The sequence below is a fragment of the Accipiter gentilis genome, chromosome Z, assembly GCF_929443795.1.
Source record: "Accipiter gentilis chromosome Z, bAccGen1.1, whole genome shotgun sequence".
In the NCBI taxonomy this organism is placed as follows: domain Eukaryota; kingdom Metazoa; phylum Chordata; class Aves; order Accipitriformes; family Accipitridae; genus Astur; species Astur gentilis.
In genome coordinates, this window is record NC_064919.1 from 88,150,554 (window position 1) to 88,168,065 (window position 17,512).

Consider the following 17,512-nt stretch of genomic DNA (forward strand, 5'->3'; position numbering starts at 1 on the left):
TTGTCACTGTTGAATAGTCTTTTCTTGGCTGATGTAAGACACTGTGTGCAGACAGGTCCTAGAACATGCCCAGCTTTTGCCTCTATCGCAGCATTGCCCCCAGCAGAGAAGAGGTCCCGCAGAAGACCTCTAGGTTTTGGAGACTCTGATACAAAGCCTCCTTAAAAACACGGGCAGCTGGAGACACGTGGCAGTCCCTGGCCCACGATCAAGGCACTGAAGTGCTAGAGCAAGATCATCTCTGTGCCCTCTGCTTCCCTAGGTGGTTCAGAGTAAGCTGGCTGAAAACATCTTCCCTTCATTTGTACTATTTAATTACTTTTACGGGATTTCTTGTAATTAAGTGCCAAATAACCGAATACTGTGAAGTTATCTCAAAGAATGTAAACAACATAGACCAAACCTATTTTTCTTATCCATGGAAAAACGACCATCAACTCTGACGGAGGTCTGAATAATGTTTTCAGGCGTTGACTCATTATAAACCACTCCAGGACTTCAGCCCCAAACCCAACTGGCTGAAATGGCACAGCTGAACAGAATTTCTCATGTGATGGAGAAAAGAGCAAACAACGATTGCTTAGGTCAACGGTCTGAACACGAGTGATTCCATTTCCCCTGCTAAACGCCTGTTCCATGACACGTATCGAAGTGCTGGTTTGGGATTTTCTCATTTCTCAGGGGGAGACATCAAACCACTACTGCCAAACATTTTAGGAAAAACATGGGATCTGAACAGAGCTTAGCGGAGAACTATTCAATGCATCTATTTAGAAAATCACTGATACGCCTGAGAAAGTAAAAATAATAAACAACAACTTTTCTTTCTTTTGCTATATGCATTTTCTCTACAGGTCCCTGAGAAGTTAAGGACATTTGCAGGGAACTGAACTGAAATCACTCAAACTTTCCCCGACCAGCTGACCACTCGTGGACGCTCCAGCTGACCACAAACTGCTGACCTCTCATCGATGCTCCAGCAGAAATTATGCAGAGAGTATTTAAAGTATCGCTGCCTCCCTTCTGCCCCAGTGTTGCCTAAAACATAGAAGGCTCTGCCAGTCCAGACATACATAAGAAACGATTAATATGAGCATTGCTGGCATTGAGCACCTACAACTTCGACTGGTGTTAGTGGTCCTCGCTATCTCTGAAATTTAGAATAAATATAATAATACCTGCATTGAAAAAACCATTTTGGGGAGTTTAGGTGGAACATCCCTCCCCATTTTACATCGCATAAGTATTTCGGCTCTTCATAAAAAACCCTACATGTTACAAACCCAAGAAATTCAGAATCGAGGTGAACTTAAATGCAAAAACGTTTGCAGACTTGCCCCATGAAGGCACTCTGCTCTCACCTCTACCCTGAGCTGCTACCATGAAAAGCCAACCTAATTCTGATGAATGAGCACCAGTGTAGATAACAAATTAGATTAAATTGGGTTTTAAAAGTTATGTTCAATTTTTATTATATACGCTTGTCACTTCAGAGCAACGTTAAGTTTGCTTAGTGCCTTAATTATGCCTTTTGTAAGGATGTGATTAAGCAGTTTTTGAGGCGATTTCTTTTGCTTTTGACTTCCTATTAATTTTACATAGCAGTGTGCTAACCTCGTTAAATGTGAGACTTTAAAGATTTGTTTTGCAAATTAATTTTCAGTTTGCAAGAGTGAGTTTAATTCTTCTTATTCCCCGAAAGATGGTTCTGCAAGACCTTACAGCATCGGACTCTTTCCTCCCTTAAAACCAGAACTCTTCACTACTCTTCCTTTTTAATGACCTTCAAGCATGAAAAGTATAGGCACAGAATAGAAAAACACTACTTGTAAAGTTTCACACATTTTGAGAAAAATTACTTCGCTTTAGCTGTCTGTTCATTCTTTTACATCTTACTTAAAACGAAAACGTTACAAAAAACTGAATTGATGGAACCCAGTGTTATTTCTACATAATCAATTCAGCCATGATATTAGGAGAATATCCCCTAAGCTGTACTCAGATCAGATTTAATCCCAATTTTATTCTGTTCCAATACAATAGATGGAATTGGTCCCAGCAACTTCCTCCTGCTAGAGATCAGAATGTACCACAGAAAATAAAAAAAAACCCTCCCTTTTTTAAGGCAGAAAATTGATGCTAGATAAGCAAAGGACACTGACTGCCATAAACTATAAACACCAAAAAGCACAGGCGTGGGCAGCTCATCGGCAGGTGGGCGGGCGGCCACCACACAAGCGGAGGGTACGAACACGGGCTCGACCCTCTTCTCGCGACATCGGCCGAGGGAAAGCTCTGTGTGACCATTTTTTTCATCCTCTTTTCACTTCCCAGTGGCACTAGGAGAGGTTCTGTCCAGAGGTGGTGGTCTTCAGTGGAAAGAGGTACTGCACGCCAGGCGAAGCCGTGGCGGGACCTCCTCACCATCCTTCCACGGGCAGCGGCAGCCGCCCCTGCTCCCGGCGGCTTCCCAGCCTGCGCTACCCTCCAGCTTAAAGATTTCCTTCCCTCAGCAGAGCCCGAACAAAATCTTGAAGGCAAAGCCGCCCCAGCTTTCTCAAACTCAGGTCTGCGGAGCGGGCAACACCCAACGGTGCGCGGAGAATGTTGCGGCGGCCCAACTGGAAGACGTCGCCCACGCCGTGAGCGGGTTGGGGCGACGTGCCCCCCTCCGCCGCCCACCCACCCAGCCCTCGTCCGAGCCTTACCAAGCGGTCGTGCGGGTGCAGGCTGCAGTAGCTGCTGGACTGGGGGATGTGAGAAGAGTTGCCCAGCATGCCCCCGTACCCAGGCTGGTTCATCCCGCTGGAGGAGCTCCACGGGTCGCTGCTGTGATGGCCATCTGTAAGACAGGAGGGAAACACCGCTGGCCGCCGGCGCCAGACCCCGCGGAACCGGCGGCTTTGTGCCTCTGCAAACGCCATCCTAAGGACCCTAACAGGGCTACAGGGCTACGCCGCTCCAGCGGAAAGCCGTGTACTTTAATAAAAATGAAGGCAAACCGAGCAGTGGTGAATACTCGTGTCATCCTGCAATGCTTCGTTACAGTCACGTCATTTAGGCTTGAAAGTTTCCTGCTGCTTTATTCCTGCTCTGGTATCATAAACTCAAGTACATGAACTCTGTTATAACAAATTTCATCAGGAACAAAAGCCTGAATATTGAAACGAAATACACTGAAGCCTACAGAATGAGGATGGGCTAACGAGCTTCGGAGAAGCCTCAACTTGGTAACGATCGGATAATTCCTGAACTTTGACTTTCCACATCCAGGAGCCGTTTTGTTGTTGCTTTTTGTTTGTTTGTTTGTTTGTTTGTCTAAAAAGAGAGTAGTGCCACTTGTATGGTTTCTCGTTTTAGGGACTTCACAGCTTGTGTCTCTGCACCTCCTAAGCACAGCGTTCATCCTTCAGGCTAGTTCACTGCTGAGGCACAATGCACACTGAAGAGCATAAAAAGGGCTCCCCAAATTTTATCGAGTAAAACAGTTGGTTGCATATTTTGCATTTAACTAGACATGCTGAAATGGAATTATAATAATGCAGTGAAATGTATCTTCTACTGGAAGAATGCCAATGTGCTAACAAAAAAAAAGGAAAAAAAGAAAAGGTAACTTTTCCATAATGATCAGCAGACCTGACGGGCGGGCATGTGGGATGGAAAAGTTGTTGGCTTTTTCAAACTACAGGAGTTGGTCTAATAAAAAATTACTATGTCTCACCTACAGCCCTGCCTTATTTATACACTTCAAACACCCTGGCAGCAGCAACATTTCTAGCATCACCTTCCCATGGCTGTTTGAACAGTCATTTAACTCAGATTTATGTCTTCAATACGAATCTGCGAGAAGATAACATTTAAAACCACAGAATGGCTAAGCACTACAAAGGGTAAATATTTGATATCATTAGAACCCTATTAATCCCCAGCTTTGTAACTCCAGAGGAGTTTCATAGCAGGTTGCTCTCGGGGCGGGGTATTTACTCGTGTTTTAAGCCAAGAGCACCATTTGCTTTTCAGTCCTGGCCCATACTTCCCACCGCTCAGGAAACGGTCCAGATGCAGATCCCCCACCACGGGAGGTGACCAGCGGGGTCAGTGCTTTGAACGACGTCCTCTTCCCTCCCACGAGGACCCACCCGAGCAGGTGGAGGACCAGCAGAACCCCTCCTGGCGGCCTTCGAGCCCCGGACCCGGGGCAGGAGGGTCCGCTGGTCCTTCCCTCCCGCATCCCTGCTGGTCCTGCTACTTTGCAGGTGGGCAGCTCGTCCTCCCGCGGCAGCTGCCCGATGGAAACCCGGACACGAGCATCCTCGAAGGAAGAGCCGGAGACGTGGCAGAGCTCCGCAGGTGATAGCCCGGTCACCCTGAGACAGGGAGCTGAGCCATCCCCAGGGACGCTGAGCAGCGCCCGTGACCTTCAGGTGGTGGGGACACAGAAGTGGGTTGTTTTGGTTTTTTTTCCCAAGGGTGCGAATTGGAAGCGTGTATACATATGTATATAGAATAAACTCCAGTCCCTTGCCCTGCAAATTCTTTAGCCTAGCAATCCTGCTGAATTAAACAGATTTACTTACCCTGTACTTAGCCTAAAGCAGAGTATATGTAAAAGTGTTTAAAAGCTAATCATTTTGCCCTAAGTGCAGCAAAAGATGGGTATCCTAACTGTATGTGGATCTTTCCAAACTCTAGGAATTTTATTTACTAAGTTACACCAAATTTAACTGTACTTGCACATAATCATCACAAGAAACACAACATGGTAGCAGTGAATACACGAAAACTCTTAACCCACCCTCAAATGAAACGGCTTCATTTTAAAAAGGCTGCTCTAATTCCATATGCACGCATACAGACACACTTGGAGCACTGTATACTTTACGTAAGACAAAATCTTTCTCATTAACATAAAACAACAATGCACCAAATACAAGCACAAACGTGTGTGCCTTCAGTATATGCATAATATATGTGCACACGCACACGCTGGAAAAAAATGCTTCAAGAACCTCAGATGATAAGAGGCTGGCAAGTTATTCATTATGCTGCTTCACTGCAGGATCAAAACAAGATGTTCAGAGGCATAATGGTCAAACGAAGACGTACAGGTCTTCATTTTAATGGTAATGTTACAGACCACAAGATGATATTCCGGCATGTCTTGACTACATATAAACTAAAATACAAACACAGAAAACGTATGCAAAATAGATTTCCTTTCAAAAGCAATGTCTTACCTTGCATGAAGAAGGAGCTAGGAAAAGTGCTGGCTGCTGGTTTTGAGGATGGATAACCTGGTGAATCCCTATTGTAGTCGGCAGTGCTTGCTGACGGGGCATAAACCTAAGGAAAAAAAGACTAATTTAGTATGCCTTTAGCAGGAAGCAGGAAAGAAATATTGAGTTTTTACCTTGCTCAGTATAAATCCGTTCACAACACCACATAATTCTTCTCTCAGAACACAAAAACCTCAGTATATGTGTGACTGGAAAATAAATTTTAAGCTTCAAAAGAAACTCCAGCCTGACATTTTCCAGCTTTAAACAAGGATATTTGCAAGGTATTTGTCAAACTATGTATTTCTGTAAATAAAATGAACAAACAGATGTACATATGTTCTTCCTAGAGCATTACGGAGCTTAAAATAAACAAGAACTTGAAACAATGCTGGTTTTCTCATATGAAGGCGTACAGACTTTACCCACTTAAGAACAAAACTGAAAGCACTGCAAGGAAGTAAAAAACTATCTCCCAAACTAAAAAAAAAAAAAAAAAAAAAAAAAAATTTAGAAAAACAGCATTATCAAGAACACTGAAAATTACAAACATATCTTGGGATATTAAATTCCCATGGATCAAGCTCTTTCCAGAGAAGCTTTAAAGGACTATTAAAAACCTGGATCTACACAAGACCACCAACACAGCATGTGTACACATCAGGGGAAAAACTCCTCCTTTCTTAAGACTTATTGTATTTGTCTATGCAATAAACTTAGTACGTGTGCCAAAACACTCATTTACTTATATCTGCTTACTAATACACCAGAGCCTTCTGCAACTTGCCTTTTAGAAAATATCTGCTGTATTTCTTGCTTTAGTTTAGTTCAACCAGGACAGCATTTAAAAACAAAATAGAAGCAAAAAAAATCCCCCAAAACCAGCCAGGGCTGATAAGCGTAATTTATTATTTAGAGCGCGATTTATTCTCTCTGCCTATACGCTCCCTCAATTCCTCCGCGCTTTGTTTCTGCGCTGGAGGTGCCTCTCTCCAGATGGTCAGGAAGACTGAAGCACTGTCATCTCCTTGATGAAAATGGATACCTTCCTGCCTCCATTTTGAAGCAGGCAGCAGATCACAAAATTGGCAGAGCGCCTGCTCCGACGTTCGCAGGTCACAGCGAAAGGGAAGAGAAATCCACCAGCGAAGCACGGCCGCCGCCGGGGCTGGGAAGAGCGCCCGGCCAGGGCAGGGGGAGCAAAGGGCTCCTCTCGTTAAAAAAAACAAAAACCCACCCAAACTCAAAAACCAGGGAGCGGAAGGCCGAGGGGCTGCGGGATGCAGAGTGACGGGCTCCCAGAGCCGCAGCAAGGAGCGGGACCGCAGGATGGGACCGCGGGACGGGAGGGGGCAGCCCGGCATCGCATCCCCGGGCGGCCGAGCAGCTCCCCCGGCTTCGTGAGCCCCAACGTCGCCCGCGCAGACACGACCAGCAGCGGCTCAGCGCCTGGGACAAGCCCGACGTTACAAACCGAAGCAAAAGTCTTTTTTACGATACAGCGCCTCGCGCCCCATTTGAGATCGATGCAGGTTCGGGGTGCTCGGTCTTGGGCGCTCGGGAGAAGGAGACGTGTCCCGCCACCCGTAGGGTGTCAGCAGCCGGGAGCGAGTCCCAGGAAAGCCTGATGACTATTTGGATGGGTAAAAGAAGAGGCAACGCAGCTCTGTGCCCAACTGGCCAAACCAACCCGCAGCGAAGCCGTCGGCCAGTGCCGCTGAGCGGGAGGCTCCGGGTGGGACGCAGCCTCTGCCAATTGCCGTGATACCGGCATCACGGGAGTCGACTCCCTGCTCGTGTGTCAGCATTTAACTGCGTTCAAGGTACAAATACATACCAAGTACTAGCCAAAACCCCGCTGCCTGCTTGCATGGGCCGGGCAGGAGCACCCAGCTTTTGGGCATGCCATGCCGCGATTCCGGAGCAGGGCTGCGATTCCGGACACCGCCATCCCAGGCTCTGCCGTGATGGCGAGGGACTGGGGCGTCCCGCCACCCCAGGATCGGTCCCCGCAGCCATCGGTCGGGGCAGGCACCAGCTGTGACAGCCCCAAGTGTCACCTCTAATATCAGCACCTTCAGCATGGCTGTTTTCAGATCAGCTCTTCCTTGAGGATGCCGAGCGATGCAGAAAGCAAGCTGGCGTGGGACGCTAGTGATGGTTTCAACCTGGGGCCGGGGGGGAAAGTTCCTCTCGACCTCAGCTCTTGCAAAGACAAGTGCTGTGATTCAGCTAAGGGAGGGGAGGTCGGGAACACAGGCAAGAGGCTTTTTGAAAAACCTGAGAGATGGGATGAAGGAGAGCCGTGGGAGGCATCAGTCAGCTCAGATCTCTGCTCTCTGGTCAGCGGGAGGGTAAGGAGATGCCTCCCCAAACACCCCTTCCCAACCCTGCCCTCTCCCACCGCTGCTTCTGCACCGGCTTTGAAAATGCTTCGTACAAGTCCTGCAGTTACCAGAGAACAACCCTACAGAAACTGCAGAGGTTTTCAGAAGAGATACCTGAATGTCAGATTTAATGCTGAAAGATTAAAGATGGACAGGTAGGGAAAGAAAAAAAAAAAAAGCTGCTTTAATATACCCAGTGCCCAGAGAGGAAGCGAGCACAGAGGTTGGAAAGCAGCAAGGACATCAAAGGCAGCGTGCTGGCTGTGCCGGCGCTTTAATAAAACATGCGTCGGGCACTTCTTGCACTTCCAACAAAGCAGCGTGCATGGTGATCGCAGAGCAGCTGCACTGCTCTGACACGTCTTGCAGGGGCGTAACGGGTGCCTCTGAAGAACGGCTTCGCTGTGCCACGGTATTTAACGTGCAGGAGTTTCTCTATTCTGCTATATCATGATATATTTAACAGCTCGGGGCCTTTCACTTGGTGCATGCCACTGCCTGGCATGGGGTTTTCTTCCTGGACTGCACCCATGGAGCGGGGCGGGTCTCCTGGGAAGGGCGGTGCCCACCCCACCCTGCCCCGCCCCTCCAGCACCACCCATCCCCGCCCTGGCTGGATATGGGATGCCCGTGCCACCGACTTGTGAGAGCAATCGCCCCTCTACCCAGAGGTGACCACGTCCTGCTCTCGCCTAAGTAGATCCCTGTTGTCCCCTACTTGTTGCGCTCGAGGTCACCAGGCTTGCGTCAAAGTTGGGTGTGGGTTTCTGAGGAAAACCAGTCAAAACTAGGTGTTTGTAACTCGTTCAGCGAAAAGGTCCGACGCCGTTACAGTTCTCTTCCCTCGCACTCATTTGACAGGTATCCCACCAAGCGCCCTGGCTGCCGGGGAGGTTTCCCAAGGGATCGGTGAACACCCAGTGGGTGACCTCATCGGTAAGGCAAGGCTTCCAGCGCATCCCACCTACCGCATGGGAAGAGCGGCTACCTGGCAAAAAATGAGATGGGCCCTGGCCTGGGAAGTGATGAAGAAACCCCCCCCCGTGTCCCCTCTGATCACTCCCACTATTTTAGGAGCGACCGGTACCTCTCCCTCCCTGCCCCACCACGGGGACGGTCCCTTCTCGCCCACCTCTCCCCGCGCAGCCCAGCCCTCTGGCTCACAACGATATACGTTGGTCTCAACCGCAACGCCTGGGTTTTCCCATATTCCTGCAGCCATCCAGCCTAACTGCTTTCAGACATGACTCCAGCTCAACAAAAATTAGGTCCGGAAAGGGCCCCCTCCCGCCGACGGAAATTTGGCTTTGCACCTCAGCTTTCTGCAGTACCTGCAGCGCATGAGTTATAAAGGTCTAACAGTTCCCCGTACGCGCTGTAAAGAAAACGAGTATGTATTTTATGCCTCTTGCTGACTTACTCCCCAATTTATGAGTTTGCTTTGCTTCGTTGCTTGTTGTCAAACTGAACCGTAAAGCTGCGGGGTCAGAGTCTCCCAAGGCGGGTGCCTGAGCTGCAAAACTGCCCCCGCGCCAGCGCTGCCCGCCACGCCGATGGGGCTCGGTGGGAACACGCTTCAGAAATCACCCAAATAGGCAGAGCCAGTACTTGAAGGAATTTACAGCAAACCGTGGCAGCGGCTGCGGCCGTGGCGCTGGCTGGGGATGGCCGTGCGACGGCAGGGCGCTGCCGTCGGGTCTCGCCCGCCTGCAGCCGCAATTCGCCCGCCCTGGTAGCAACAGGAGACGCGCCAGGGCAAGGCGGCAATTCAACCTGGGTCAGACGCCTTCGGGGATTTTGCTTTACTGTTGTTAGCAGTCGTACGAAGACACCGAATGACGGCTTTGGCACGTTCTGGGCGCGCAGGTCAGCCCGGAGGTCGGGAAGGGAAGGAAAGCGTCAGGAGGAGCAGGGGAAGGCGGACGGAGGCTGGCGGTCGTGAAATGACGGGAAAAATAGCCAAAATAAATGCCAGCTTACAAAGTGTCATGTAACTGGGTGTAACTCTTCCTCGCTAAAGACAGAGTTGATTTATTCTTCTGTTGGTTTTACAGCTGAATTTTCACACAGTGAAAGCCACTGGGCTGAAGCAAATTAACTCGTTTTGCTGTGACAGGCTCAGTCACAGGAAGAATTTGAGGAGCTATAAGGTAGCTGTTTTAAAAAATTGTGTATTTCCTGAAAAAGTGTCACTCTTTCAACATAAATATTCATTATTTTCAAATTTTGATCACAGTGGGATTCTCATGTTATCACGACATTAGCTAAGAGCACACATGGAAATTCCTCTCATGTTAGAATGTGCAGAAGTCTCCAGATTTGTTTCCCTCTGTATCATCGGGACTGCGGTACTTTCAACAGGCAATAAAGAGAGCGTAGGAGATGATTAACTGGATGAACAATATTCTGACTGGCCCCTGTCTTTTTGTCATTCTTCCACAAAGCAACGTTTAAAATAGCAAGCAGTGTATTATTTAATCACGTTGATAATCTGCCCAAAAACGTTTGCCAGATAATTTTACAAAGATGGAATTGCGCCGATAACCCCATTTAAACAGAGACATCAATTATCATGAGTAAGTGCTGGTAAAGAAAACAACCCAATAACTTGATCCAGAATAGTGAAAGTAAAGCAGGTTAAATTTATGGCACTGGTAAAAAGGGTAATATGCTGTCTCCAAAAAGGCAAAAGAGAGTAAACCGCAGATGTGTACAAGTGACTTTCTGATTTGACAGAAAATATATTATAGACTTAAAGATGTTAATATTCTTAAAAGAGAGCCTGAATTTAGAAAATCACTCTGACTCATGCTGGGAGGTTTGAAAGATGATGAATAATGATCTGGGAAAAACACGCCATTCTGTAATATGACATGATGAAAAAATTATCACATTGTTGCCATTTTTGGGAGCCTGCCTGCAAGTTCCAAACACCTTTTCTTCTTCAATTCTTCTGGAAAGCTCGCTGTCCTGGGAACGTGTTTCCAATGTCTTCCATTTTCCAGTATTCAAGAGAGTCGGTTAGCAGAGCTGCCGATGCAGCAGGCACTGCCCCAACGCCTCCGGCCGAGCCGAGCCGAGCCGAGCATCCCTGGCTGCTCGCGGGCTGGACGGACCACGCGCTTGCCCTCCGCCCACGGTGCTGTGCTCAAGCCTTGGGGATCCACCAAATAAAGGATAAACGGCCTCGAAAACACCTATTAGTAAGTCACAATACTAGCCGTCGAGGGAACTGGAGGCGTGCTGGTTGGTGCTGACAAGGGCTGGGGGAGAGAAACCCCAGCTCCGCGGGTCAGGGATGCGGCCACCCCTCGCAGACATCGCCGGTGGGGGTGCGCGCGCTTCCCAAGTACCGGGAGACGCCTCCGGCATCGAGGCACCGCGGGGCCGTCCGTCCCACTGCGGTCTCTCCGTCGGGCTGGCCGGGGGCGGCTGGCTGCGGGTGTTTGGAAACCCAGCCCCAGCAAGGAGATGCTAGAGATTGTCTTTTCCCCTTCCGTCTTGGCTCTTCTCCTCGTCTACCTCCACCTCTCTTCTGCTCCCAGGCACTGGCGACACCGTTGCCAGAAGATTTCAGATTTCCCCTCAAATTGAAACGCGTCTCCATTTTCCTGCTCGTGAGATGCTCTGAATGAGGCAGGGAGGGCATCCCTCCGGCGCAACGGCTGCGTCGGCGCAACGAGGCTTGGGCAGCCCCATCCTGGCCTTCACACGCAACGTGAAGTTAGGAAGAATCTACCACCTGGCACGCATGGCACCAATGTAAAGCACAAGCTGTAAAACGCAACTGTGATCATGTCTGTATATGGAGCAATCCACTTAAATAGGTACCTGATATAAGGAAACATTTGTGAAGAGAATAAACCCATCGATCAGCAGTCCAGAGACTTCAAAATACATGGCGAAACTCCTTTAAAATTAAGATCTCAAAGAGAACATTTATTAAATTGTAAGTGCATTACCAAATGGCAAAGCGTACTGGCTATCAGAACTGTCAGGAGGAATAAACCCGCTCGCTGGAACAAGCTGCTCTGCATTAGCAGATGTCAGCTTCGCATAGAGGGAAAAACTCTTTTAAGCGAGTACCTGACCAAGCAGCAGGCGCTCGGTGCCGGAGTCTCTCCGAGCCTGCCGCACCGGCCACGCCGTGCCGCCTCGGTGGTACCGGTTGGCTTCCGCCAACGGGACTGAACACACGCGAGCCGAGGACCGACCGCCGCCATTTGCGCTCTCAGGTATTACAAATTTCTCGGTCGCAACCTGCTCCACGCTCCTAACGCCCGGGGCTGCTCGCTGCCTCCGCAGCCCGGGAACCCGCCAGCCGCCCGGGGCTGAACGCGAGACCCGAGGATGGCACTGCTGCGGGCGGCAGCGGGGCAGGAGCTGGCGTAGCAGCACGGTCCCCAGCCAGAGCACGCAGAGGGACATGTTCTCACCAGCAACACTGAAAAAATTAAATATTAAAAAAAGTTTTTTTAAAAAAGTCACTACTCCTTCCTTTACGACCACTTGAGGGACACACTCCGCTGCTGTTCTCACTCCTCCCAGCTCTGCCATCAGACCAGCGACTGCTCTGCCAGGCTAGGGCTGAATTTCCCCAGCTTTTCGTTAAAAGAAAGAAATAAATACAAAATCTGTACTTTAATATGCGCGAGGAGCAGACCCCCCTTTCTGCAGGCTGACCTGCTCCAGGTTTCCAGCAGAAGGGCACTTTTCAAGCCGCAGGTCCCTAATTTCGGCCACATGTTGCTGCGGGTGAGCGGGGGGAGAGGAAGAGGAGCGGGGCGCGGGGGCGGTGGGCGCTGATGAAAAGCGCAGCCCCGCCAGTGAAGCACATTACCAGCCCGGCCTGGAAGGGGCCGGAAGGAAAACCCACCCACCTCACCCTGCGTTTATTCTATCAACCTGCAATCGCGGCGATCAAAACCAGATGTCGGCTCTTCCAGATCTTTCTCACAGGACAAACACGCGAAAGGGCCTCGGGCCTGGCGTTGCCATCAAATGGTAATTGAGACCATATGAGCCCCAAACGCAGAAAAGCACATGCGAACCGCTCCCCCCCGGCCCCGTGAGAGGTATGAAATTGCAGGTCCCGCTGAGCCGTTAAGTGCACGGTGCGCCGTGAAAAACAAGTGTACGCGGCCAGGGGAACCACCTGTACGGCACGCCGCCCCCGCCAGCGCCCGCGGGGGGGCCGGGGGCTCTCCGGGGTTAACGACAGAGGTTGGCCAGCGCCGCGGAAGGCGAGCGCAGGTGCGAGACCCGGCGCTCGCACGCATCCTGCCGTCGCCTTCGCATCGCCTCCATTTACCGGCGCCGCTTCTCCGGCACGCACCGCCTCCACGCGCCGAAAACCCCGGCTCCGGGCTGCGGGTTTTGCAGCAGGTTCGGTCCCGCGATTATCTCCTCTCCTGCCGCTCGCTTTCGTTAAAGAACGCGAGCGAGACTCGTTGACTGCGACCCCGCGGGCTGAAACGCCTCTCGGTGAAGGTTTTTGCACCGGGGACGTGCTCCCTCCACCGGGCTCCCACCAGTATGAATCTTGCGCGGGACTGGCCCAGCGTACCCAAAAACGTCTGGCTTCCCTCCCGCTCCGGCACGGGCAGCGTGCTCTGCCCCGCCGGGCCCTGGGTTTCCTCTCGTTCGTACAAATGCCGTCGAGCAGGAACTCGCAAAGACTGACGTCGACTCAAAAGCCACTACAAAGTGCCAGCATTTACAAACCACAGCTCGTTTTGAGGTGAAACGCTGCAATCTGGACCAAACCACCTACTTGCCGCGCACTGGTTGTTCCGCTCCCACCAGGAATCACTGCTCGCACAAAGAGCTGCCCTACGCTCAGCATGCCCTAAACATTCGCTGCCTGGCTTTTTTTTTCCTTATCCCACCCTATATGATCCTCTAAGTCCGCAGATCCTGTTCAGTTAAAATGTCTTCCAGATGGGACTGCTGAATACTGCATCTCGTGAACGCCCAAAGTTAAAAAGGGGTCAGCTAAATTAGAGAAAAAAAATTACAACATTATGTCATCCCTGTGCAGTAATACACACTCCAAAAAAGCAACAATAACATAAATAGACCCGGAGATTTTCTATTCAGATTCTGATTTCTTTCTGCCATTTGTCTTTTATCACGCAGCTCTCCCGGATCGTTACCAAAGCAGCGCAAGAGCCAACGCCACCACCGCCACCCGGGTCGGGAACCGCAGGTGAATTCTGCTCTATCGTGACACCGCTCCTCTGGGATCCCGGACAACCAGGAGCCAGAGCTCACCAAATGGTCTTGCCAAAGCCCAACTGTTTCCAGTAGGCGTTAGGGAAAGTAAAGGAAGAGAGAGAAAAGGAGAACACCGAAGAGCGGCCAAGGAGAGACGGGGAGATGGCCGCCTACAGCAAGAGGAAGCCCCAGGGATGAGGAACGAAAAGACAGGAAGCAAAGCAGAAAGAAGAGTGAGGGGAAAACGCATGGAGAAGGACATTTAATAACTAGGTAGCAATGGGCCATAGTCATGGGCACAGCAGAAAGACCTCCATGTTTTTCAGAGTGTATTACAGAAAGGAACAAAGCCAAGGGGGATGCCCAGGATCCCTGGAACCACCAGCGGTGAGCCCAGCCAAGAGGGGCAGAATCAGAGAGCGGCGTCAGACACAAAACCTTCTGCACAGCTGAGTGACATGCAGCTGGGCATGGCTTTGCCATCTGGGTTTCTTTTCCTTCTTCTTCTTTTTTTTTTTTTTTTTTTTTTTTTTTTTTTTTTAAGCCACCAGGTCCCATGGATGTGATCATGGGGGGATCAGCCTCTGCCAGGTCAGAGGGATGGGAGCAGAGGAGGCTTTGAGAACCAGAGACCTGCCCTGACAGCACTCCAGGCTTCAGCGCGACTCTGGTCGCGCTTCTCCAAGACTTGAGCCAGCCGTCACCAGCATGGGTGAAGCGATGGAAAGACAGCACAGAAGATGCAACAGAGGCTGCAGAGAAACAAGAAAATTCTAGATTCTGGAGACGCTGACTCCATGAAAGCCGACGAGGAGGTGGCGACTCGAGTGGAGAGAAAGAGTTGGCCAACTCACCCGATTTGGGTAAACCAAGACGCAACCCTCACGGCGAGTCCTGGCTAGATGGGCCTGGCTGCGGCGGGGCTCAGGGAAGGACGCCGAGGATGCAGAGGGCAATGGAGAGGAGCAGGAGACGTCTCCAGGAGGAGAAGCAAAAGAGCAAAATCGAGAGGGAGTGGGTAGGAAGAAAGGACAAAGAACCAGGGGTGTGATGGGAGAGATGGGACAAAATTAAAAAATTAAGCCGACATCCTGCAGTTACCAGGATTTTAACAGTTGCAGATGCTCAGCAAGGCAGAACCAGACCTCCAAAAAGCAATAAAGAGGGAGCAGAGGAGAAAGAGTGGGAAAACAGAAATAAAAGTGATGATGAAAAGAACAAAGGTGCCACTTGGCTCAGTTCCAGGGGCAGTTTCCATAAGTGAATTCTAATTCACATTTCATGTAAGATAGCATGTTGCTAAGCATTTATTTTTTTAGTAAAGGAGTTCCCAGAAGAGACAGAGAAAAGGAAAAGGACTATTTCATGCATTTTCCTTCTTTTGGGATCTGCTTTCTAACTTCCTTTTCTCCACCGCATTTATTGAGAACCATTTTGTGTTGGGTTTTTTTTTTTTAATTTTCTATGCTCTGTTTACAAATACATGCAGAGACAGTGAATGTATCAGACATCTGTCCGTATTCTCCTCTCAAATCTCTCCACAAGAAAAGAGCCTTAATTTTGCAATCTTCCAGTGTTTCTGGTCATTATCTACCTAGCACAGTGCGATCAAACCATTTAAAGCATATACAGTCATTAACTGGACCTTATCCGTTTGCCTAAAGTCCTGACACGAGCTCCCGACAGCGGTGGGTTGTACACCCGGCCGCGTACCCCCGTGGCGGGTGTCAACCAGCAGAGCTGATGGCGGGGCTGTGACGTTCATCCGTGGGGAAAGAGGGGACCGAAGGGGGCGCAGGCTGAGCTGGGCGCACTGGGAGGGACTGGGGCAACCCAAAGGAAACCGTGCTGCACCGGAGAGCGCTAGGGATGGAAACACCGCTGTTGAGGACTACGGCTGATGGAGCGTCCCCAGGAAATCGGCTATAAACTCCTCTACTACCAGCTAGGACGCCAAGCCTGCCGTCAGGCACCGGCGCCCCAGCTCCAGCTCATCCCTCTGTCAGCAGCGGCGGAGAATCATAGAATAGAATGACAGAATCATCTAGGTTGGAAGAGACCTTTAAGATCATCGAGTCCAACCGCTAACCTAGCGGCACCAAGTCCACCACTAAACCGTGTCCCTAGGTGCCACGTCTACACTCTTCCTACAGAGAGGTGGATGCACCCGCTGCACTCCCCCAGGGAAGCTGGGATTTCACCCAGTGCTCTGCGTGTTCCGGGGAACGCCGGGATAACTGGATGCTCAACCGACCCAAGTGGAAACGAAGGTCTCGGTGACGAGCGGAAAGGAGCCCAGACCGGATTCTGCTTTCCTGCAGTTCGATTTTTAGGAAGAGGCGGGTCCTGATCCGAACCCAGCGCCTCAGACCCATCTCGGGTAATGAATCACGAGCTGTGCCCTCTGCGGAAATGTCTTCATCTCCGGGAACGGCGGGAAGTGGGGTGACAGCGGTTTCAGGTGCCGAGACACAATAAAAACAATGAGGAAAGAAAATGTTTGCTTTTTATGTCAGCAGAGATGTCAGTACCCATTAATAAATCTATCTGCTAAATCTACTCTTATTCATGTGGGACATCACCAAGTTAAAGTAAAATAAATTATCTTTAATTAAATGGAATTGTCGTCTTCCTCCTGCTATCATCCCCAATTATTACATCCTAATCAGCCCTTTTGGGAGAAGGCATGAGGGAAGGCTGAAAGGCACATTTACTATAAACAATTTCTCTCTCTGTCAAGAGATGGAAATTTTATTTTAATTATTGTTTAGGACTATGATTTTCACCCAGTTTCTGATGAAAGGGATTAAAAGTTGAAAATGCCATCATTCAAAGAAAGGAAGAAATCTGTTCATGTCATCGCCGCAGAGCAATTTCCTCCTAGTCCCTCCTACAATTAAAGCCCAGAGCAAGGCAGAAGCAGTTAGGAAATATGCAAGTCATTTGTTTAAACTTCTTTATTAGGATTTCCAGCGGAGACTTACATTATAAAATACTGTGATCGAAAAGACGAGGTAGATGCATTAGGTTGGAGGGGAGGGCGGGAAGGGGAAATCTGGAGGCCAGCTCCAAGCCAGAGCCAGGCTGGGCTACAAAGATTTCTGCTCTGCCCAAGTCCATGCCGCAGTACTAGGCTGAAGTAAATGCCTCAGAAGTTCGAACCCCTTGAACCCCATTCCTCGGGGATGAATCGCACTTGAAAAGCAGCCTGCAAGCTTTCCGCTGCCTGGGCAGCGCTTGCCTACACAGCGCACCTCGTGCTGGGGAAGGGGAGCGGTTCTGAGTAACCTTGATTAATATCGAGAGTATCAGGACTGCGTGAATCTGCACGGTTTAAATGCGAACATGGGAAATTCAGAAGGTTGACATGCAGATTTGGGCTTGGCTGAGTCTGACTCAAACTCAAACTCCGTCACGCGAAGATGGGCGGATTCAAATCGGAAAGAAAAAAAAAATAATAATAAAAAAATAATACCGCTCCAAAGCTCCACCGGTTCACAGCCCGAGCTGCACACAGCTGTATTTGAGAAGTTTAGTTTGCTAGTGTTTAAAAAGCACTTTGAATGAAGGGTACTCTCGGGGTCTGATTTTCAAACACGCTCCGAGTTGTGTTTTCCCCATTACCATGACTGC

General features: G+C 49.8%; 1 protein-coding gene across 17 annotated transcripts in view; it reads right to left on the minus strand.

The window, feature by feature from the left end:
* Window positions 1–17,512, minus strand: part of TCF4 (transcription factor 4) — a 245,647-nt gene that overhangs the window by 39,851 nt on the left and 188,284 nt on the right. For all 17 annotated transcript variants that reach the window (XM_049794247.1, XM_049794243.1, XM_049794246.1 and 14 more), the window contains 2 exons: window positions 5,238–5,343; window positions 2,709–2,842 (listed from right to left, as the gene is read on the minus strand). In XM_049794247.1, the coding sequence (XP_049650204.1) occupies window positions 2,709–2,842; window positions 5,238–5,343 (240 nt within the window). The remainder of the gene's footprint in view (window positions 1–2,708; window positions 2,843–5,237; window positions 5,344–17,512) is intronic.